At 39.4% G+C, this 25,342-nt stretch overlaps 1 protein-coding gene across 1 annotated transcript; it reads right to left on the reverse strand.

Annotated features, from left to right (window-relative positions):
* Positions 1-3,942: 3,942 nt before the first annotated feature.
* Positions 3,943-25,342, reverse strand: LOC148370403 (extracellular matrix protein 2-like). Its single transcript, XM_088330121.1, has 9 exons — positions 25,207-25,342; positions 21,496-21,708; positions 20,670-20,934; positions 19,204-19,319; positions 15,320-15,452; positions 15,092-15,249; positions 14,474-14,613; positions 10,171-10,497; positions 3,943-6,798 (listed from the first exon to the last, which is right to left on the reverse strand). The coding sequence occupies exons 1-9, from the start codon at positions 25,318-25,320 to the stop codon at positions 6,621-6,623; spliced, it is 1,644 nt and encodes a 547-aa protein (XP_088186247.1). The 5' UTR covers positions 25,321-25,342; the 3' UTR covers positions 3,943-6,620.

Below are 25,342 nucleotides of genomic sequence, written 5' to 3' on the forward strand. Positions count from 1 at the left end.
GGATTAGAAACATTTTCAGGCGGTTGTTCTATTCAATATTATTTACCTGATTTTTCAGACAATAGATAAGTCAAACTTTCATATTTTTTGAACCAGACTTGTCATCGCTTGAATTTCTTTTGAAGTTTTCTGATTTTTTCTTTGATTTCGTCAAATTTATCATTAATTTGGGTGAGGATTTTTACCTTTTCTGTCTCTGCCTTTTTCACATTTTTCTTCTATTCGGCTGTCGGCTACGAGCAAGCGTGAAACAAAGCAAAAGGAGCAGAGCAAAGAATAGCAATCGAAGCACTGCAAATAAAAATACTGTCCATTTAATACGGACAGATTTGGAAAACTACAAAATTGATATCAATACACCGTTGAGGTGTAATTTAAATAATGAAGGACAAAAAACAAATATAATAAATATAAAAACAAACCAAAAGACTTTCTCCCAACTTTTCCTGTCAGAAGATATACATTTAAGTCATAAACATAACACATAACTTGGGCAGGGAATGGGTCATTTGGGGTTTGGCTGCGTTCGATGGTCCAAAGAGCAAACAAGTGGGTGCACTAATACGTGGAGTGAGAGCAAAAAATAGTTTCATTTGCATGCCAAGCCCTGCAGCTTCTGACGAACACCATAATCAACAAAGCCACAGCAAGAAAGCCATGGAGTGCCATTGAAAAGGGAAAAACTCAACAGATGTACAGCAAGTGCCGAAATCAACAAAACAAGAACTGGAGAAAATCAAAAAGCTACAAAAATGCAACTTTGTTCCAACAAAAAATGGCCTCCGATTTTTCACTGATAATTGAAAAAATATTTAATAAAAACCTCAAATTTTGCTTCAAAACAACTTATCCCCACCTCGGAACGGATTAATGCCGTCCCCGGAGGTCCACTGTATCATATATTTTCTATTTAGAGAGGGCTTCTCTCATTTTAGCTTCCTCATGGTGTCACTAGGGATGCTGACTTTGTGACACATAAAGTTATCATATATTAACCCATTTACTAATCTTACTATGGGCTTGATTCATTTTTCATTCTCCGTCCAACATTACATGGTAACAGAAGGTAGGGCGAATGACCCAACCAGGATGACAATAGCGGAAGAAATGTGTGATAATTGGGCGCACCTGTGCCCAGTTCAAACCGCGGTTGGGGCCCTTTGGTGGACAACATGACCTCCCTCCTCAAGGGCCGGATACCAGACGGCTGCAAAAGGAAAAAAAGGGAAAAAATTAACAGGGGCAGAAGCTACAGGACGGCTGAAGGTCCTTTCCCTTGCCGCCGAGACAGAAAACCAGTGTGCGACCGAGGGGCATTCTCCTCGCCACCGAGACAGAAATCAGGCGCGGCCGAGGGGCATCCTAATTGCTGCAAAACCATGAACCAGGCGCAGCCGAGGGTGCCTTTTTCTCTCTGCTAGGACAGTAACCAGGCAAGGCCAAGAGGCCTTCTTCTCCCTGCCAGACAGGAAGCAAAAGCTGACGCCAGTACAGGAATGTGGGAGCCTCCCATTGGGTCTTCTGGTGGTTGGGTCATTCTGCCAAGTGTTGGTGATGGACCAATGTGGGAGGGGCAGGAACTGGAAACAAGAAATCAGAAACAAAAACCAAACCTGGAACTGGAAAAATGCAAGGAGCAAAGAAGCAAAGAGACCAGAAAAAAAAAAAACACGACATGGTAACAGACAGCAGGATGATAGTGGCATGGCAATGACCGGACCAGGGTTACAATAGTAAAAGAAATGAAAATGACCCAACAACGTGTAATGTTCAAAATGTCCTTTTAAAGGGTTCAGGATAATTAGGCTCAGGTGTGTAATAACTGGACACACCTGTGCCCAGTCCAAACCCTGGTTGGGGCCCTCTGTTGGTAGGAGGTGTGTAAAAATCGGATGAGAGAGTGTATGTGCCACATACCACATTTCCTGCGTGCGTAAATCAAACTTTACTGCCTGTTTTCTTTGTGTTTCTGGATTGAACAAGGCCCTATGAGAAGCACCCGTTGGCCTGTGATTAGTTTGTTTCGACCGATGTTTGAGCATTGACTTAATGACGGTAGGAGAAAACATATTACAATTTTTTTTTTAATTACCTGCATGCTACAATCAAGATCGAGTGTCTGTTGTCTTTGTGGTTCTGGATTACACAGGCCTAAGGAGAAGTACCTGTTGCCCTTCCTATCTCTGCCATTCTCTTTTTCCACCCTTGTTTGTGAGTCCATTTTATGACACTATGAGTGGGCAAATATACGTTTCTTTTCTTCTTTTTCTTTTTTAATAAAATAAAGATTTTTCATGTCTTTGTCAGTAAACCCGACATTTTTGGAAATGAATCTAAATACCCTATTTTCTAATGTACGTGCAATTTAGGCTATTTGTTAACCACTACCATGTGAATATTATACATATATCCTAAAATTCTTCATCTTATTTTTATCTTCCAAGTCTTTTGTTACATATTGCCACACCTATGTGCATTGTTTTAATGCACTAGCATTAGCAGCTAGTACTCGCTTCTACAATGTCAGTATTAGTAGTTAGTGTTTGTGACACTAGCGTTTATAATAAGCATTGGGTGTTACGAGCGGCTAAAGCAATGCTGGCGGTCAAAACAATGCTATTTGTTAACGCAGCTACCGGTTGCATCCTCAATACCCAAAGCAATTAATGGTTAGCGTTAGTGACGCTAACTTTAGCTGACAAAATATATCACATTAGCTGCTGAAGTGGTACAAGTGGCTAAAACAAAGCTGACCCTCAAAGGGATGGTATTTCAGCTTCCGATTGCATCCACAATGTCAGTATAAGTAGTAAGCATTTGTGACCCTAGTACTGTATTAGCTGCTATAAGAAATAGCATGTATTGGTTAATTGATGCTTGTGGATAAAGTTAAGCTGGCCATCAAAGTTAGCTATTTGCCGATCCAGCCAGCGGTTATGTTAGCGTAAATATGCGCTGTATCCAGGCCAGAGTAGAATAGGCCTCTTAGACGATTCAACGATCTTTCAATTTTTGGAGATCACGATCTTTTTTGATTTCTGAGCGATTTATTATTAAAATATGTTAAGGACACCCGGTTTTTCTGAACGGTTTTCATCACTACACTGCAGATGTTTTATTTTTGGCTGATGGATGAGGTCTGACTAAAGTTTGTATGAGGCGTCTAACCTACCTCAATAGGGACACTTTACCACCTTTCATCTCTCTTTCTTGCAAATAATTTTTTCCTTTCAATTTTTGAATAATCTCCAGGGGCGTGTGCACCGGACATTTGGTAGATGACGGCACAGAAACTTCAAGCTTTCCAAAGCGATTTGCAGAGTCGCTGCTGGCCACATGAGAGGATTTGTCGGCTTAGCGCTACGTCAGCTAATTACAAGGTCAAGCGATGGATGGGATTTTCTTGGACCGAGTTCCAGTAATGAGTAAATAATTCATGAATGATGAAATGCTACATCGCTTTGACGGTAACTCACAATTAATGTGTCAACGTGCGGGAGTCGAGTGCTGGTGGTAAAGGCCGGAGGTGTCGACAGGGAAATTTATTTGTGTGAATCGGACACAAACAGAAGCAAAACTCTATGGAGACGAAAGGAAGTACAGTAGACTCCTGGGTTACGACGTCCTTAGCTTACGATAGTTTCACGTTATGATGTGGAATACAATGTTTTTCAGACCCTTGTTATCAATGTCATATACAGTGACGTGGAAAAAGTATTTGCCCCCTTTGGGATTTTTGTGTTTTTTGCATATTTTTGCAAACCTGGAACTGGAAAAACGCAAGAAGCAAAATAGCAAAGAAACCAGAAACAAAAAACAAACATGACAGACAGCAGGATGAAAGAGGCATGGAAATGTCAATGACCAGGGTTACAATGACAATTTTTCAGATCATCAAACCAATTTTAGAATCACACTGAGACAACCGAAGTTGATACAAAATGCAGGTTTAAATTGTTGATTTATTACGGCACAATAAAATCAAAATCCGTGTGACCCTGAACCGAGTAGAGAGTTGGGCCAGCCAAGGCTGCGATAACAGAAAACAAATGTTCAAGATATTTGGTAATGAGTCTTTCACAAAGATGTTATGAATTCTCTCCACGTTTCAGTTTTGCCAACTCCAAGACCTGTCACACCAATTACCTCCTCCGGTTCCTTTTTCATCCCATAACCGTACACCCAAGCCATCTTCCTCAAAGTTATTTCCAAATCTTCCATTCAAGATTTTCCCCCACTCCAAGAGCCACTCTCTGATTTCCCTCGCAAGCCTTCCTCTCAAAGTCTCCTCCTCAGCAGTCTCAGTCCCACACCCCCTTTTTTTGCTAATATTGTCCTTTGTTGTGGCTGTTTTAATAAATGCCCCCGTTAGTGGGGTTTGACAACATCCCTTGTGTCCCTAGCTTGGATCTGTCCGACACCTCGTGACATATAGCCGTAACCAAGCAACAAATGTAACATTTAAAAGAAAAGAGGCTATTAAAGCAAGAACATCTTCCAAGAGGTCTACAATCCTCACAAGTGGAAGTTATAAAATCTGTTTGAATTCTATTCCGGCCCAACCCCTGCATCCACTCCACTTCACCAAATGAAAGCATGCACACCAAAGGTAAATAAAACTGAATTCCTTTTTTGATTAATGGAAGTTGTTTAAATTTTGCTACTAGTTGTCCTTGAAGAAAACATGAGCAGGATACATCTCAGCATGTGTACTGGGCCAATACTAAATTAGAATAGACTTACATACCTGTATAGTCTAATAAAAAAATGTTATATACGAATGTAACTTTAAAAAGTTAGTACATTACTGTGAACATTTTGCAGACGGTTATTGTATCCACTAAACATATTATCGACCCGTACTGGTGATTTTAAACCAAAATTAAGCTCTTTAATGCTACACTGCAAAATAAAAACATTGCCATTTTTTATTATCAAGTTTTCTTACTTTTAGATAATTTGAATAGTTTATTTGTAGAATAAGATAAATCCGAACTAAAATGGGCAATATTACCTGATTTCGCAGATGTTCTTATTTTAAGAATATCTTAAGTTTATGAAAAAATAATAATAATAAGGAAAATGTATCTGCCATTTGGCATACAATTTGGTTCTTTGATACATTTTGTTTTGTTTTTATTTTTCCGGGTTATCGAAAGAACTACTACTTTTGAAAAAATCTCATCTCATCTCATCTCATTAGCTGCACCGCTTATCCTCAGTAGGGTCGAGGGGGTGCTGGAGCCCATCCCAGCAATCATTGGGCAGTGGGCAGGGGACACCCTGAACTGGTTGCCAGCCAATCGCAGGGCACACGGGGACAGACAACTCACTCGCTCAGTCACACCTAGGGACAATTTGGACCGGCCAATTCACCTGAAATGCATGTCTTTGGAATGTGGGAGGAAACCGGAGTGCCCGGAGGAAACCCACGCAAGCACGTGGAGAACATACAAACTCCGCACAGTAAGGCCGGGAGCTGGATTTGAACCCACGCAGGAGGTTCCCACGACCTCAGAACTGTGCCGCACACGCGCTAACCACTGCGCCGCCGTGCTGCCTTGAAAAAATCTATCACAATTTAAATGGATTTACTGGGATTTCTCAATTGTGGTTTTTTGTATGAGAGAATCTACTTGGATTTTTCAATGAATTAACTTATATTGTTCACCTTTGATTTATTGGAATATTAAAGGGCCAGCGTGTAATATTTAGTGCCTCCAAGTAGTACAAAGAACTCTCATGCCAGAAAAAACATTGATATGAATACTAAGGCAAAAATCCATGAACTATCATCCATCCCTCCATCCATTATCTGGACCACCAGGGTCGCGGCCCGTGGGGGTGCTGGAGCCCATCCCAACTATCTTCGGGTAGTGGGCACGGGACACCCTGAACTGGTTGCCAGCCGGTCACAGGGCATACAGAGACGGACAACTCACTCGCTCATTCACACCTAATGACAATTTGGACAGGGCAATTAACCTAACGTGCATGTTTTTGGAATGTGGGAGTAAACCGGAGTGCCCGGAGGAAACCCACGCAAGCACGGGAGAACATGCAAACTCCACAAAGGTTCCATCTTGTGACCTCAGAAATATGCAGCACACGTGCTAACCACTGCGCTGCCGTACTGCGCATGAACTATCATACCAATGTTAAATTTTATTTTAAAAAATCATAGGTCGAGAAATTTTTATTTGTTTTACAAAGTGGAATCCCTACCCAGAGGTTGCTGCCATGTTTTTCTGGCATCTTGCTCCTAAGCTGTGCTCATTTGGAACAAGCATTACAGTGCAACACTGTGCCCTCTAGCGGTCGAATATTACACACTGTGGCTTTAAAAATACAGAAGATATATAGCATTTTTAAATGTGTTTGGATAATTTAAAAAAATATTAGTTTTTACACAGTTAAAAAAGAAAGAGTACAATTTTATCCGCATATATCATCCAGAAACATTTACGAGGCCATAAATGTCAGCATCGCCCTTGCAAAAAGATGTTTTTTTTCAGTGCATGTCATTCAGAGCATTTTTGAAATGCACAGATTTGTGGTCTTTTTTGAAAATGAAACAGTCTTAACTTTTCCTGTTGATAGTGATGAGATTGTGTTGACGTTTAGATATCGGAAAAATCTCCTCGTTGTGGAAAGATAACGAGTCCCTTTGCATTGGTGAGACACGTAAAGGCATTGGAGGGGATTTGGTCAGGGTCCAAAAGGTTCTCTTCTAAGTGAACTGAAGACAAAGTGGAGCCAGAATTTCCAGGATGACACACTCCCCACTGCCTCACCGACCTGTAAGCAGAAAAATACAGATCATTATGCTCCTTCTCAAAGACCCTTTCATAGCCTACGTGACGTCACAATCGAAGCTGGAGGCAAAATGATTCTCCCGTTGGTTAAAAGATTGAGCAAAATAACTGCTAGTTGTTGTCATGCTGTGTATTTGTTTGCCAGAATTAAAGAATAAATAAATAAATAAATAAATTGAGGTTTAATCCCAGCCGACACTCCCGATCAAAGAAAAATCAAGAGTTGTGCATTAAAGCAAAACCATTAGACCGAGGGACTCTTTTAAAGTGCTCGGGTTTGCGGAGCACACTTAATTTCAAGTAAGAGAAAATAAACATTTATGATTTTTGCTATCAAGTCCATATTACTTGTTACATCGGCAAAGTATCTTGTTATTTCCTTAGTTTCAGCTAGCTGTTAGCATGTAGCCTAAATGCCATCTGTAGCCTTGTAAACACTGCTTGGGTCGAAAACAAAACAGGCACGCATTGCAAACATTTGTTTGGAATACAAGTATTTAATTAGATACATTTAATTATTCATGTATTTATTGTTTTTTTTTTTTGCTTTAATGTATTCATGATATGCCGAACGATCTTTTGCAATGCGTGCCTGATTTTATTTTCGACCCACGCAACGTTTGCACGGCTTTGGTCGATATTTGGGCTACACACTAACCGTTAGCTCAAGCTAAGGAAATAACAAGATACTTTGCCCATACAACAAGTAATATGGACTCGAAAGGTACAATCATAAACATTTAATTTATTTTACTTGATGCGAAGTGTGCGCAGCAAATACAAGCATTTTGATGAGTGCCTCGGTCCAATCTTTTCACTTTCATGCACGACTCTTCTTTTTTCTTTGATCAGGAGTGTCCGCTGGGATCCTGTAAAACAGGATTCGGCAACCTATGACACGCGTGACAGCAGTGACACGCGAGGGGTTAACCAGTGGCACGCAAGCGAACGGCAAAATAATAATGATTTTTTTCTTTTTTTTAAGCGCATTTACCTGAAATTTAGAAATTTTCAGTTGCGCACCGTGTTATTTAGAAGCTTTACTTGAAAAGCGCTATATAAATGCAGACCATTTACCATTTACGTTAGCACCCTCCGTATGTCAGCGCAGCTCCTCGCAAAGGAGAGCTCCATGTCTTAACCCAGCCAAAGAAACACACGCGCGCGATAAAAGAACGAATCATGACGGCTCCTCGAGCGAAAACATCTCGTTCTTTCCAGCCAGCGTGGACAGATGACTGGGGCTTTGTGCATCATGCCTCGAGAGCGTTGTACCTCGCGCATCAAGTGTTTTACGTCATTACGAGACGAAACATGAACATGACTTTATGTGTCCAGGTAGCAAACAAACACAGACCCTAAAAACCTTTGTCGCTGCTAAAAACACCACCACTGAAGCAATCGACTTTGGCCTGGACGGATCTATTGACACTAACAAAGTTATATAATGAAATTGTGAATATGCTTGATTGCTATTAAGATTTTCGAGAAGGGTTGTTCAAACCTCACATTGTGTTTGCTGTTAAAAACGTCATATTGAAATATAATATTGTGAATGTGCTTAATTGCTGTTGAGATTGTCATGATTGTTTTCTGTTATTAGTGTCAATAAATTTGTTCAAACCAAAAAAAAAACACTGAAGCTATCTAGTAAATTGCTCCCTGAATAGCAAAGCACGGAAAACCATTGACTGAGGGCGAATATTGCTTGTGCCTTCTGCATTGCTGCTGTTATTTCAAGTTTTGATATTTTCTGCAACAAGATATCATTGATGAATGGTACAGTTAGCTGACCATATTACTTGTTTTTTGAATGTAGTTTATAGTTGATGAAGAATGGTTGATTCTGGTTCATTCTTGTGGTAAAAAGTTGAAGTCAGAATGGCTACAGGCCTTTCCACATGTTGTTCACATTCATATTTTAGTTAATTGATAAACAAGAATAGTGGAAGATAAATTGGTCAGTTATACCAGTGTTTTTCAACCAGTGTGCCGGGGCCCAATAGTGTGCCGTGAGACCTTGTCTAGTGTGCTGTTAGATATTTATCTTTCCAATAAATCAGGCCATTATTCAGTATTTTTGCACTCTTTAGACGAGGAACTGTAATAGTCATCTATATCAGTGGGTGGCAGTAGATTTTTATATACTAATTATCTGCTCTTGAGATAGCACAGTACATTTAATAACTTAATTTGTTTAACAAAGCAGTTTAAGATCACTGTCCATGTTGTATGTTTGGAATGGTGTAAAATGACAGCGCTGTTGGATATTAAAAAAATGTTGTGCGAGTCATTAATCTTAGTGCGGCACACTGATTTACAAGGAAATTTGAAAGTGGCACTCCGCACCGGAAAGGTTGCTGACCCCTGTTGTAAAACTTCAATTTATGATCACTCAGGTTTTTTTCTCCAATTCTTGCACACAAACACACAAATAGCAGCTACAACTGCATACTTTTTCTCTGTCTTCTGACCAGCGCAAATACCCTTTTGCGTCTAGGCTAAGCGCCGCCCACCGGATATGTCACAATGTTTACAAACAAATAAGAGTTCATTGTCCCGTGACCCGTTTGGAAAATCAATTAATTATTTGAATTTTTGCAGTGTAAATCTCTAACAGTTGAAGGAAAAATATAGTAAAATATGAAAAAAAAATACTGAAGAACCAAATTATCTCTTGACAAAGCAAAAACTATATACTTGATATTGTCAGCCACCTTATTCAAAAATTATATATACTGTAAATGCTTGGAATCTCTGTAACAAAAAGTGCCAGCTGGTCTAAATATTTTAGTTTTGCAGCAGATGACTAATTATTGGATACATTTTTCCGATTCTGGCCAAAAACTGTGACGTCATATTAGGCTGTTTTCAGTCCAATAACTGTAAACCCGATACACGTAATTATCGCGAACCCCTCCTTAGTTAGTAACCAGTGTGGGCATTTAAATTATTTTTTTTTCTGTGGTAGTAGCTCTCTTTCAATCACTTAGTCATGTGTGCAATGGATGGGAAAGCGTAAGATTAGTCACATGGCGCACCATGTGTACAATATATTTAATTTTGTTTTAAAAGTGTTGTTGTTGGACTATTGCAAATATGTTAATGCAAATTTAAATAATAATGTCTGCTGCTTGAGATTCTTAAGATTGACAGTAGTACAATATGTTTTCTGTACTAGACATTTCCCCTGTGATTTTTTTAAAACCTGTAAAATTGGACATGAGTGAGTTGATTTTCATGGCTGTTGAAGCCTGCGGCTTAAAATCCGGTGTGGCTTTTACAAAAAGAAAGTTGAGTTTCTTCCTTGAATTCTAGCATGCGGCTTCTTAATCAGGTGCGCTTTGTATCCAACCTGATATAGTTGCTGTCCAGCCTCAGTACTTGCAGGTTCTTAAACTGGCGAACCCAACGAGGAACCTCCTCCAATTGGTTGCCGTCCAAGCGGAGCTCTACCAGGGAACGTAATGTTCCCACAAAGGATTCCCGCACCATGCCCTGGTCCTGCAAGGCGTTGTGGGACAGGTCCAAGCGCCGAAGTCCCGGTCGAAGGTGGCGGAAGACGCTCGTCGGGACGCGGCTAATGTTGTTATTTCGAAGGTCCAGTTCCAGCAGACGGCGGGGAAGGGGCCATGCCAGAGATGTTAACTGGTTATCAGAAAGGTCCAAGGATTCCAGTCGCCTGCATAGGTCAAAAACAATCACAGTTACATATTGTAACTTTGTTGGTAAAAAGGTCACAATATACTGCAAAAAGATACACATGTACTTAGGGGAGTGCGCTATTTGCGCAGAGATCCACCCAGCCCAACCCCTCACCCGATGAAATTGCTCCGGGAGCATGACTAGCGTTTTCAGGTGTTTAAAGTTTGTTCTATTGGATTTCTCATAAGGTCTCTTAACAGTGAACTTTAATTGCTCATGTGTTTTGGTTGAGTCTCTTAAGACATTTCCGTTTTATTTTCTGGGAAAAATCCCCAAAGTTGTATTTATCCATGTATAATATAAATCTCTAGTTTTTGCTATGCTACATAAACCGCACTTTGCAAACACGGGACGCAGCAACTGAGCTGAAATTTGGTGAGCAGTGGAAACAATCACAGTATTTTTTGCATATACCGTATTATCCGCACTATAAGGCGCACCGGGTTATAGGGCGCACCCCGAAAAAATAGTTTTTAGTCCTATATTTGACATACATAAGATGCACCGGATTATAAGGCGCTACAATGGGAACGTCAACAAAACAGTCAGATAGTTCAGTCAAACTTATTACCCCCTTAAAATTCCGAAAGCTTGCAAAGAAGCAAATACGTGTCGTAGACACGTGCGGATGCGGTGTCCGTACTATGTCACTCAAATGCATCGTTCCAAATATCATTCGGAAGGTTAAAGTCTTGGGATTCAAGAAATGCCAACCGTTCCTTAGTTTCTATTTTCTTTTTCGCTCGCAACTTTACTGTGCATATGACAATAAACACTTGGAATTGAGTTTAATTCTAAAATAGACCCTCCATTCCATCCATTATCTGCACCGCTTATCACAGAAACATCGAGTTCAGTCTGAAACAAGATACTGGGAAAATATATAGCCGGAGTAGCTCACCGAAGTCGTTGTGTTCAATAATAATGTGCAACCATGGTCCTCTTATATCCGTGAGTGTAGTAAATCCAGGAGAGTAAAATATTTACAAATACATTACAGAATAGTAAAATTTTGTTATCTCTATGGCGTAGTTCTACCCAACATGCTATTCACAGTCATCTTTTTCGGCCAATTGCAGGCTTTGTTTTGTTCCTTTAGCCTATGCAAGCCAGTAAATGATAAAAAGGATCCGCCCCCTTTACCTACGAATAACTTTAGCCAATAGTGATCGATTCAACTGATGATTGACACATCTTTTTCGGCCAGTTGCATGCTTTGTTTTGCCCCTTTAGCCTATGCGAGCCTGTAAATGATAAAAAGGATCCGCTCCTTTACCTACGAATAACTTTAGCCAATAGTGATCGATTCAAATGATAAATGACACATTGGTTAGCCAATGAAACGCTGGTAAATAAATCCCAGCGTACACCGCGGACTACTTTGCGTTTGGGGGAAAATCTAGTCGGCGGCTGCTGCATTAGTTGCAAGACTTTGCAACTTAATATTGATCCATAAATAAGGCGCACTGTATTGTAAGGTGCATGGTCAACGTTTGAAAAAATAAAGGCTTTTAGGTGCGCCTTATAGTGCGGAAAATACGGTATTTGAGGTATTTAAATATCTACATTTTTGAACACTGTATGAAAATCTTTGAACCGAAAAAAAAAAACCGTTTATTTTTGTCAGACTGATCTTGTCTTGCGCTTTTCGGCTCTAATCCAGATTGTTCCATCAGTAACAGACAACTATGTCCTTGTAGATGTCATGGTTTCCATTGCGCCCAATTGGTCCCCGCCGTGTGGCGCCAGGTTCTGTCACAGTTGCCACGGCGCCCAATTTGCCCCGCCCACTGACACTAGCTGAAACGCGTTGAAAGATTGCTGCCGGACTACTTAAACGCGGTCTTGCAAGTTGCCTGGTGTCAGAGCGAAACTCCTGCTAGACTCTGTGTGATATGCCAAGTCCTGTGAATTTGTCTGTGTTTTGATCCAGTTTTATTTTTGGCCCGATCTGTTTGATTTCAATCTACTTCTGCGACCATCGATCCCCCGATTGAGTGTGTGCGCATTCCTCTTCTCCCCAATAAATTGTGAGTAACGTTACGCGATTGGGTTCTCATTTCTGTTTCCTGTCCTGGTTCGTGACAGCGGACTGCTAATATTGTCGTGGTACACTAGCAAATGTGTTAGTAAAACATTTATTTTAAACTAAATTGTGACAGTTTCTGTTGCAGAGTAAAACCTTCTTAAAATGACTACTAAAATAAATTTTTCCATTTTTGCAACATTGCAAAAACTGTTGTCCCAGTCTGATGCCGAGATTATATTTCACGTGTTTGTTACCTCCTGTCTCGATTACTGTAATATACTACTACTACTCTCCAGTCTCCTGAAGTCGAGCATCAGTTTGCGGCTGGTACGAAATGCTGCACGGAAGATTTTTAACTAGGACAAGAAAGTTTAAACACAGTACTCCGGTTTTAGCTAACCTTGCAGTCGCTCCCTCTCAGTTTAGGATGTGATTTTAAGGTTCTGTTGGTATTACACACAATTTTGCATTGACTTGCCCCCTCATATTTTTCTGATTTATTTCCCACTCTGTTCCTGCTCGAAGCCTTTGCTCGGAAAACGCTGGTCTACCAGTGATCCAAAGACCCAAGAAGAAATCCGCAGGTTCGAGAGCGTTCTCCAGTTGGACCCTGGGGCTGTGGAATGCTCTTCCCTCTGATATTTGATCTGGAACCTCAATGGAAGTGTTCAAATCTAGGCTTAAAACACACTTATATTCATTAGCTTACTTGTGATGTTGACCCCATATTCTTGCCTTCTAATACCTGAAGGAGAAGGATGACCCCGGTTGTTGTACGGTGCATGCATTTTGAGCCATCATACTGGCACCTGAACCAGACGTACAACATAATCTAGAACCTGCTGCATTGGTCAAAATATTGGAACAGGAAGCTGTCTCTCTTATTACCTATATTTCATGTTGATTAGATCTGTTTATTGTCTGTTGATGCCCTCGCGACATCTATTGGAGCCTGGTCATCCTTAACAGGGGATTACCTCATGTGTTGCCACTTCTCAAGGTTTCTTCATTTTCCTCAGGCTAATATTTGCTTTTTTCTTTGTCCTCAGGTAGATTTTAGTTCAGAGGATGGTGTAATGGTAGTTAGTAGTCTGTACAGCCCTTTGAGACTTGTGATTAAGGGCTATATAAATAAACATGACTTGACTTGACTAGACCAAATGAAGTCTGCGAAATCCTGCACTGCTAAGTATAATTAGCAACACAAAATTTACTGTAAGGGATAAATCAAATAAACTTGCGTGTTTGTAAGGTTTACTATTGTTTAATAATGGGAATCGCAATCATAAATAAGGGGAGCAATTGCTGGGGGTTGACAGTTATGTTTTTTGTAGATTTCGATCAAATCATTTGCTGTTTTTTAAAGTGCTTGTCTCTCTTTCTTGATGTCGTATTACTTTCTCCTCAACTCTCCCAGAAGCTCCCATTGCGGTTCAGAAGAATCCCAGGGAGCGATAGCAAAACCCAGAGGAATTAACTATATTTATACACAACTCAAACATGCTCACACACACACCTCCATGCCTGTGAACGTGCACGCGTGCATGCATAAGGGACAGTGGAACATGGCGACATAATTCACGTTGACTGACACTGATAATGGAGCAAGCGTAAGCTTTCATTTGGGTGCGTGCGCAAACTCTTTTTGATCCTAGGCCGTCGTGCTGGCGCAGATGTTAAAAATCGCAAAACGATCAGTCAGCTAATGTTTCTTATCTGCCACAAATTTACACCGCCATCATCCTTCAGGCCAATCAGACCGCAGGGCGGTAGAATCAGAACATTTCCAAGAAACGCCGGCCTGCCCCTAGTGGCTGACACATAAACTGCAGCATGCGCATTTCAGAGCGTTTTTGTCACGTGGCGTAATTTTCTTTTTCCAAGAACGCAATTTATCGGGAGAGTTTTGCACGTTTTTTGGTACCGAAGTCGGGTCCAGACGTATTGGGCCACGCCATCGTCACGAAGGCGGTTGTGACTCAGGTCCAGAGTTCGCAGGTGGCCCAGGCCCCTCAAAGACTGATCCGAAACCTCTTCCAGGAGATTGTCATCCATTTCTAAAGTCTAGTGAAAAGAAGAACAGAAAAATACAAAATACAAGTAACAGTACGTAATAAAAAACAACTAAATATAAAATTAAGTGCTTAAAACGGGGACCTAATACAATAATGTATATTATTTTGCTTTAGAAATGAGCGTTTCAAAACCAATTTGATAAAACGTATCTATTTAAAAACGAATATAAAGAAACATGTAGATGTCTGCATGTATATTTATTGAAAAAACGTATCTCTCTGGGATCAGCCCCATGGCCAAATTCTTGAACCCAATGTGGCCCACGACTCCAAATAGCTGCCCACCCCTGTATTATGGTATAAAAAGGAAAATGTCTCAATAAATTTGCATTCCCAGTAGCTCACCTGTTACACAGGTTCAATCCTCACCCAAGTTCGCTACTTTAATTCTAACTGAGACTTGTTCAAAAAACACTGAAAAAAATGTTTGGTGAATTCAAAGTCTTGTGTTTTAAGTTTTATTTCACCTCCAACGAACGGGGAAGTCCAGTCGGGATGGACCGGAACTGGTTCTTCTCCAGTTTAAGATGTCGCAGGCCCTTGAGCGCCTTGAAGGCTCGAGGAGAGACCGCACCCTCGTGGAGGACGTTCCCCTCCAACTCCAGCTTCAGTAAGTTCGTCAGCCCTAAATGCATTCAACAAACGTTTTACCACATTTTACCTGCATAGGGAATGCTCCCTCCCTGTAGGTCTACCAGCAAAAGAGTCAGGGTGGAGGCTAAGTAGCTGATTGTCGTTTAAGCTCAGCTCTTCCAGCGACGGCGGCAGTGCCGAGATGCTCGAAAGCCGGTTGCCATCCAACTTCAGCTTTTTCAGAGAGGTCAGGTTCTGAAAAATGAAAAGGAGTACTTTTCATGAAACAGTTTAAAACCAGAGTTTAAAACCAGAGTTTGAAACCCGAGCGAAACCCTGCTTTAAACCCGTAATGAAAACCAGTTTAAGTTCGAAACCCTAATATACAAAAAAACTCCACCAACTCCACAAAAAAGGGCAGTTTTGTTTTTGGAAAAAAACAAAAACTGGTGTTTTTTATTTATTTGTTGAAGATAGGTGCTATGGTTTATTTGTTTTTTTTATTTATTTATTTTTCAATTTTTAGAATTCCAGCATATTGGTTGATTTGTCAAAATTTTTTAACTCATTTTAATTTTAAAAATATCAATTTATGACAAAAAAAAACAAATTTGGGGCGTGTTGTAATTTTAGCCCAAAACACTGCTTTAAGTTTAGTTTAAAACCCTAGCTTGAAACCATAGCAGTAGTTTAAAACACTAGTACAGCTCTAAAACTAGGGTTTTAAACTACAGCTCTGGTTTCAACTAGGATTTTGAACCTCAGCCTGGGTTTCAATTTAGGGTTTTATACAAGACCAAGGGTTCAAATTAACTTAGTATAGCAGAGTTATGGAATAAAATGTAGCTAAGGTTTGAAAGAAAGTTTTTAAAATTTATTTTGGGTTTCATACTAAAGTTTTAAACCAAGCTTAGGGTTCGAATTGGGGTTTAAAGTTGACTTTACGGCTAAAATTAGTGTTTTGAACAGTAGCAAGGGAAGGTGTTTGAATTTACCGTTCAAAATTAAACCTAGCGCTCAAATTAAAGTTTAAGCCGTACTTTGAACCCTAGGTTAAGTTTTTGCTTGTTTCTCAAGGCAGCCGCGAAAAAAATGTGACTTGTTTTTTATCAATTTGCCCCGGAAGAAGTTACATCAATTAATATCTAACAACCCCAAAGTTGAAGCGTGTTATAAAGAGAAAAAAGGGCTTTTTTTAAAGCCACAATGGGCTATCCTTGGTCACTAGATGGCACAGTATTGTCTAATGCGAATGAAAACCAATGCCACAAATCACAGCGAGGCAGAAAACTGCCAGACAGACATAGCGGCGACCTTGGGCAGGCATTCCACGATGTAAAATACAAAATTCTCGACCTATGATTTTAGTGTGATAGTTCAGGGGGCAGCACAGTAGCTGAGTGGTTAGCGCGTCCGCGGCACAGTTCTGATGTCATGGGTTAAAGTGCAGCTACCAGCCTTCCTGTGCAGGGTTGCATGTTCTCCCCGTGCTTGAGTGGGTTTCCTCCGGGCACTCCGGTTTCCTCCCACATTCCCAAAACATGCATGTTAGGTTAATTGGCAGGTCCAAATTGTCCCTAGGTGTGAATGAGCGAGTGAATTGTCTGTCCCTGTGTGCCCTGCAACTGGCTGGCACCCGGTTAAGGGTATCCCCTGCCCACTGCCCGAAGACAGCTGGGATGGACTCCAGCACCCCCGCGACCCTGCAGATAATGAATGGTAATGGGTGATAGTTCAGGTATATATTGCCTATTATTCAAATCTTTTTTTAACGTTTTTGGAAAAAAAAAAAGTACTGTACCACTACGACTAAATATTACACACTGTACTTTTAAGATAAGTTGAATGTTTTAACCACCACACACAAAAAGGGTTTTTGTACAAAAGAACAGAGGAAAATGTGAACTTTATTTTCTTGCACTTTAAATTTAAGATCACAATAATTACATCAAACTACCCAGAACGTCTGACTAAATCGATCCAAATGATAAATCGGTCGATTTTTGACCCCGTTTTGCATTCTTTTTAACCCAAATGTTTTTGGAGTGTGGTTACCTTTAAAGTTAAAAGATGCGTCCTCTTTCATTACTAAAATGTGTGCGGGTTGGATTAAAAAAAAAAGAAATACCACTAAAAATAATCCCGTTCCCTCCCATATGATCGGAGATGGCCAATGGCTTTCCGAGGGGGCGTGTCCCCACATTTGAGCATCTTTGTGTACATTTGGCGCGCGTTGCATTTGAGGTCTGAGTTAAAGTTATTCTTAGTCGGGATGAGTTAACGCCGTTCCCAAATTATTTTAATCATGGGGCATTATGAGCGCCTTTTATTTTAAAAGTTTTGGAATCAAAGATCAATGACATTGAAAAGTCACTTCCATGGCGCCTAACGGAATGTGGACACAAGGTTTTTCAGAATAGTTAGCGTGCTTCTGTTATCACAACGGGTTTGGGGTATTTTTAACTTGGCGCTCAAAAGCAGAAATTCTATGATGCCTGCAACCACTTTCCACAGTGTTTGGGTTTCAGATTAGGGTTTTAAACTGTTTTTAGGCTTTCAGTGTTTGAGTCTAAGGGTTAAGGGGTTAGAGTTGGGGTTTTCATCCCTGGGTTGGGCTTCATATTAGGGTTTTAAATCGGCTTTAGGGTTTCAAACTATCGTTTAGGACTGGGGTTTGGGCTTCATATTGGGGTTTGAAGTTTTTTTTTTTTTTTGGGGGGGGGGGGTTAGAGGTTATGGTTAGGGTTTTTAAACCTGGGTTGGGCTTCAAATAAAAGTTTTAAAACCGGCTTTAGGATTTAAAACTAGGGTTTAAGGCGGGGGCTTGGTCTTCATTTTAGGGATTCAAATGTTTTTAGGCTTTCAGGGCTTGGGTAAAAGGGTTTAAGTTTAAAACAAAAACTAAAGTTTGGGTTTTAAATTAGTGTTTTAAACTGTTTGAGTCTTTCAGGGTTAGAGGGTTTAGGAGTTAGGGTTAGGCTTATTAGGTTTTTGGGTGTTTTATTTTTACTTGAGTTGGGCTTCATATTAGGAGTATTAACTAGCTTTTGGTTTCAAATGAGGCCTTAGTTTGAAATCCTGTTATTAGTTCCTAGGGTTTAAGACTAGGGTTTGGACTTCAGATTAGGGTTTAAAGTGTTTTTAGGCTTTCAGGGTTAGGGTTTAGGGGTTAAGGTTTAAAGGTTTAAACCTAGGGTTTACGTTTCATATTAGGGTTTTAAACAGGCTGTATGATTTTAAATTAGGGTGTAAAACTAATGATTTGGCTTCATATTGGGGATTCCTGTTGTTAGTCTGATTTCAAATTGAGGGTTAAGGATAGGGTTAGAGTTCTGAGGCTTAAAAGTAAGGTTTAGGCTTTTCTATTAGCTTTTCAAACTGTTAATAGACTTTTAGGGTCAAGGATAGAGGGTTTGGGGTTTGAATTAAGGTTAATTTTTTCAGCTTTTCAAATTAGGATTTAAAACTAGGTTTTGGTCTTCATATCAGGGCTTTAAATCAGGTTTGGGGATTGCGACTAGGGTTAAAACTGCAGTTAGGGTTTCAAACTAGTAAGCGAGAACATCTTTCGGGTAAAACTAAAACTAGGGGTACAAGGTTTGAGGTTCATGTTTAGAGTAAGCTTTTTTTTTTTTAAACCAGGGTTTGAGCTTCAAGTTCAGGTTTTAAGCTGTTTTCAGGCTTTCAGGATTAGGGTTGGAGTGTTTAGGGAATGGAATTTTGAGTTTGAAACTAGGGTTAGGACTTCAAATAAGGGTTTTGGGCTCAATAGTTGGGGTTAAGCACTTAAATTGAAAACTTCAACATGACAAGGTGCCCGAATCATTTTTAAAATAACTCTATTGGAATAGTGGGCATGCTTCTTTATCAAAGGAGGCAGTTGCCCTGGTTTGAAATTGGCGGTTTTACCTCGTTGGCATTCATTTTAATGATGGCGTTGACTGTCTCTTTTGATTTCTTTAAATTTGAAAGAAGTCAAAATTTATGTATGTGCAAAGCAACTCACAGACAGCGGGTTCTGGTCAAAAGAATTGTCATCCAGTTGGTTCTTGCTCAGGTCCAAGGATTCCAGATAGGGAACGCCCAAGAAAGCTTCAGGGGGGATGACCTGGATGTTGTTCTCTTGGAGAATACAAAAGTGAAGCAGATTTCAAACATAAGTTTGAACCCCTAGCTGCAGTTGAAAACCCTAGTTTACAAACCTAACCGCAGATTAAAGAGTCAAAGTTTTAGCACAAAACGCTACTTGAACCATAGGCTTAGGTTGATAGGCCAAGGCTGGTGTCGAACACAAACTCCAGCTTAAAACCCTAGTTTGAAACCCTAGTTCAAGTTTAAAATTTAGTTTAAAACCCTAACTTTAGCACCAATCCCTGCTTTGAACCCCTAATTTGAACTCAAGGTTTGAAACTGTAATTGCAGTTTATGATTCATAATTCAATTTATTTGGTCCTCGTAGGGAAATTACTTTTCACCAATGGGCGGCATTAGCTCAAGAGGTAGAGCGCTCGTCATGGGATCAAGAGATCGCAGGTTCAATTCCCAGCTCCTCCATGTTATATGTCGAAGTGTCCTTGGGCAAGACACTGAGTCCCTAATGCCCCCAATAAGTAGATCGGCTCCTTGCATGGCTGCATGGCCGCTATTGGTGTGTGAGTGTGTGAATGGGTAAGTGTGAAGCACATTGTAAGGAGTTTTGAGAGGTCTTCATTGACTTGAAAAGCGCTATATAAATGCAGACCATTTACCATTTTAACAAACTGTACCAGGGGTTACAATCAGTGCTGACGCAGCAGAGCGTGCGCCAAATGACCTATTTACAGTACCTGGTAGTCCCAGTTGGTCTCTAATCCGAGTACAAACCAGGCCCAGCCCTGCTTACTTTCCGAGATCGGGCATTCTCGGGGTAGTATCGCGGTACACAGAAATAAAGGTGTAAAAAGTAAAACGAAAACTATCTACAGTTTAAAGCCCTCATTTCAAACCTAATTGACTGTTTAAAAACCTTTGGCCTAAAACTTCAACTTCAAAACTCTAATTTGAACTTTTGGTTTAGTTCCAAACCATGGTTTGAAACCCTGCTTTATAACCCTACTTTGAAAGCCCAAAGAGGGTTTTGAACATTAATTTGAAACCAGATACAGTTTTAAATCCTAGTGGAGGATTTCAAACTATGTGAACTCTTAGCCAATTTTCTGAAACATAGAATATACTAGAAATACAATTTTTGGGTTAGGTATAGGGTCATCCTTAGGGTTAAGGTTTAGGGTAGGGGTTTGGCTTGGATTTTAAGTCTATGGTTGCGGTATGGTGTTGGTTGGGGTATGGGGTTAGAGTTAATTTGAGAAGCACTACATTTAAAGAGTTTACCAATTGAAATGTTTTGTTAAAACATAGACGGATAACAATTCAGTGTCTGAAAGAAAGGAACAAGACGAAGCAGCATCTTCTGGACCATGGAAAACAAGTCACCTCCCAGGTCCAACTTGGTGGCCTCCAGGTTGGCGATGATTGGCAGATGAGTCATGCCGACGCCCCTGCAGCTGATTTCCATCACGTCCGTCTCACAATCACCCACCGAGGAGATGCTCTCCTTCTCCGTCTCCGGCTGCCCGCCGGGAGCTTCGGTGCCTTCTTCTTCTTCTTCTTCTTCCTCGTTCTCTTCTTCTTCCTCTTCTTCTTCTTCTTCTTCTTCTTCTTCTTCCTCCTCTTCTTCTTCTTCTTCCTCCTCTTCCTCCTACAAAAAAATCGGCAATAAATCATGTGGAAAAAGAAAGGTAGGGAAAACAAAAGGGAAAAAAAGCAAACTAGTTAAATATGGAGATAGAAAAATGGAAAGAAAAAAACAGGAAAATTAAAAACTAGGGGAAAGACAAAAAGCAGGAAAAGAAAGTGAATAAAAATGAAAACACAAAAAAGAGAATAGAAATGGGATTGAAAAAGAAAAAAAACAGACAAAACATAAAAAAATTAAAAAGGACATAAAAAATACATTTAAAAAATAATCAAAAAAGGAAAAAAAGAGAAAAAGGAAACCTAACGAAAAAAAGGAGGGAAATGGGAAAATGACAAAAGAAAAAAAAAAGAAAAAACACAAAACACAAAAATAAATAAAAGAGAGAGAAAAGGAAAAAAGAAAATGAATCACAAAAAAAGAATAATTGAGGGGAAAAAATGAAATGAAAAAAATAAAGATTGAAATGTTTTAAAAAGGAAACTGTAAAGAAGAAAAAACGGGAAATAATGAAAAATGAGGGAAAAAGGAATTGATAAATGAAAAAAATATATTTTTAAGAACCTCATCATCGTCGTCGTCATCATCCTCATCGTCGTCGTCTTCTTCTTCTTCTTCTTCTTCTTCTTCTCCTCCCTCTACTTCTTGTCCTTGCTCCTGGTCCATCAGTTTCTTTTTCTCCTGGTGAAAGGTTTTCAGCAACGCCATCAAAGTGCTGCTGTCCTCTTCTCCTTTTTTGTGAATCCTCCAACCAGCCAGGGGACGCCCTAAACCTGCCTGACATCACAACGACCTTTATTTCTCAAGAGTTTAAAAAATAACAACACAAACCACTGAATATTATCACAAAGTTTAAATGAATAAATGCACAATAGATAGGTCAACTGTTTACAAACATCAAAACAATGAAATAACACCATAAAATACATAATGTTCTTCCTTTTTTGCCTTTTACCAACTACAAATTTAAACTTCCATTTCTGTTAATCCTCCTTCCCGCCAGGGGGCGCCCCAAACCTGCTTGACAACACAACATTGTTTCTTAAGCAATTAAACAACACAAACCACAGAGACACAAAAGTTCTCATAATAAATGCAAGAAATATAACAAAATCAATAAAACAGCACCATCAAAATAATATTCCTTTTTTGCCCATGACGGAGTTACACTTCCCTTTTTGTTAAATGGACAGTGTATGATATTTAGTGCCTTCTAGGTACAAAAACACCTTTATTCAGTAAAAAACAAGCATTGATTTGAATATTAGGCAAAAATACATTAATTGTGGTACTGATATTTTAGGTGGAGAAATGTGTATCTATTTTAGATAATGGAATCCCGACCAAGAGGTGGCCACAATGTTCGTCTATCATCTTGCTGTTATGCAGTGTTCTGTGACACTGGTTGCATTAAAGACAAAATAGCGGTCAGATATCAAACACTGGGACTTTAAGGATTCCTTTTATTTTACCATAACAACAAAAATATGAATTGTAAATTAAAAGAATCCTTAAAATTAGCAAAATGATCTGACAATCAGGCAATATTATCTGGGTGTCTCATCTCATCTCATTAGCTGCACCGCTTATCCTCAGTAGGGTTGCGGGGGTGCTGGAGCCAATCCCAGCAATCATCGGGCAGTGGGCAGGGGACACCCTGAACTGGTTGCCAGCCAATCGCAGGGCACACGGGGACAGACAACTCACTCGCTCATTCGCACCTAGGGACATTTTGGACCAGCCAATTCACCTGAAATGCATGTTTTTGGAATGTGGGAGGAAACCGGAGTGCCCGGAGGAAACCCACGCAAGCACGGGGAGAACATACAAACTCCGCACAGGAAGTCTGGAGCTGGATTTGAACCCACGCAGGAGGTTCCCAAGACATGAACTGTGCCGCACATGCGCTAACCACTGCGCCGCCGTGCTGCCCTTATCTGGGTGTTTACCCAGGAAATTGTAATCCCAAAAAAAGGGTTGAAAATGTGTAAAAAAAAATAAAATTAAAAAAATTAAAAAATAATACGAATAAAATAATTGTATTTATTTTATTTTTCAGAATTATGTTCCTCATTTACTAAAACAAAAATACATACAGTGAAATGAAAGAAAAAAAATTAAAGCGACAGTGTGTAATATTTAATGCCTCCTAGTGTTACAAAAAAACTTTCTCTCAGGAAAAAAAACAACATTGATTTAGATACTGGGCAAAAATATAAAAAAAACTGTCTTACCAATATTATTTATTTAATTATTATTATTATTATTATTTTAAACAGGTTGAGAAATTTGTATTTCTTATACATAGTGGAATCCCTGCCTTGTGTTGCCACTATGTTTGTCTGACATCTTGCTGCTACTCTGCGACACTGGTTTTCCTTCACATGAGGCATTACAGTGCCATCTATTGGTCACATATTACACACTGGGGTTTAAACCACCAGTTTGTTTCTCAAGCTTCATGTATACAATTTAACGATGAAAATCAAACATTAAAAGAGCATTTCCAATAATAAATGCGCAAACAAGGCCTGGAGAGGGATGGGCACCACCGGGCTGTACTTGCCCAAGATTCACCACGGGAAATTGGTGCCCCTACGACTCTAGTTGTTAAGAGATCCGAGCCACCCTGACCGATAAATGTTTTTAAAATGTTTCCAAAACTTTTATAATTTCATAGAATGTGTTTTTGTCTCAGCGGCACAGCAGCTGAGTACTTAGCATGATTTTTTTATTTTTTTTATTTTTTTATTTTTCCTATTTTTCTTAGGCCTATTTAAAACAATTGATTTTAAAAAATAACTTTTATGCTACCTAGCGACAAATTGTGGTAACGTAACTGGAAAACATAAATGACATCTGGAGTTTGTAAAAAATATGTGTCCTTCCACATTTGAATGCGTTTATAAAAGATTTAAGGTTGAAGGTTTTCAGCTTTCTACTGACTAATGTGGGTACTATAACTGTAAATTACTGTTGACCACCTACGTATTTTAACCATATTTTTCAATCTTTCTCAGATGTTTATAAAACAATTCGTTTTTTTAATCATCTAAAATTAAAACTACCGCCAAATCCTGGCATTGTAAATGGAAATTACATATGACACTTTATTATTTTTCCAAGGGTTTTTAAAATATTTAAGACTAAAACTTTTTTGTCATCTAATGATGAAATGTGTTGTTGTTACTGTAAATTATAGATGACTAATTCCGGGCAGCACGGCGGTGCAGTGGTTAGCGCGTGTGCGGCACAGGTCTGAGGTAATGAGATCAAACCTCCTGTGTGGAGTTTGCATGTTGTCCCCATGCTTGCGGAGGGTTCCTCCGGGCAACCTGGTTTCCTCCCTCATTCCAAAAACATGCATCTTAGGTTGATTGGCCGGTGCAAATTGTCCCTAGGTCAGAATGAGCGAGTGAGTTGTCTGTCTCTGTGTGCCCTGTGACTGGCTGGAAACCAGTTCAGGGTGTCCCCTGCCCACTGCCCGAAGATAGCTGGGATGGGTTCCAGCACCCCCTAGACCTTACTGAGGATAAGCAGTGCAGATAATGGATGGGTGGATAATTCCGAATTATTATTTTTATTACAACTATTATTATCATTATTACTATTATTATTATTATTATTATTTGGTGGTTTAATACGATATAAAACATTTTCATTTATTTTTTAAAATCATTTAGGAAATTTTCAGATTTCAAAATAATCACTGATATGGTTAAACCCAATTTATGTTGTTTTAATGTTATTTTATAGTATGAATTTGTTTTAATTTTTGGCTTAGTTTTTATTCCTCGGGGATGTCCAAAAAAAAAACAATTAAAAGTATATAAATTACAATTCAAACGAATTGACTTTAAATTTTCACCTGATTTTTTTTATGAGAGAATTTACTGGGATTTTTCAATAAGTTAACTTATATTACTCACCATTGATAATTGGAATATTAAAAGGACAGTGTGTAATATTTAGTGCCTCCTAGTGTCACAAAAAAATTGTAAAAAAAAAAACATTGATTTCAATACTAGGCAAAAATATATGACCTATCATAGCAATGTAAACTTTTATTTTAAAAAATCATTGAACGAGAAATTTGTATTTCTTTTACATAGTGGAATCCCACCTAGTAGTCACCGCTATGTTTAGCTGTCGTCTTGCCGCTTGCTGTGGCACTGGTTTTCGTTCACATTAGACAACAGTGATCAAATATTAAACACTGTGGGTTTAAAGAGGGTATTAAAACATAAAGTATTGCAAGGGTTAGAAATGTCTTACTATCCGATATGCAAAAGATTCCACAGCAGGCGCGTGTTTTCTTATCCACCAGGCTGATCTTTTTTGTCTTTCGGCCTGCAAGTTTTCCAAGTCCTGGTTTTGGTTTTCCATCATAGTATTGGGGTTTACTCTTTCG

This window comes from Urocampus carinirostris, chromosome 3 (genome assembly GCF_059441175.1).
Source record: "Urocampus carinirostris isolate Australia breed hairy pipefish chromosome 3, RoL_Ucar_1.0, whole genome shotgun sequence".
NCBI lineage: Eukaryota > Metazoa > Chordata > Actinopteri > Syngnathiformes > Syngnathidae > Urocampus > Urocampus carinirostris.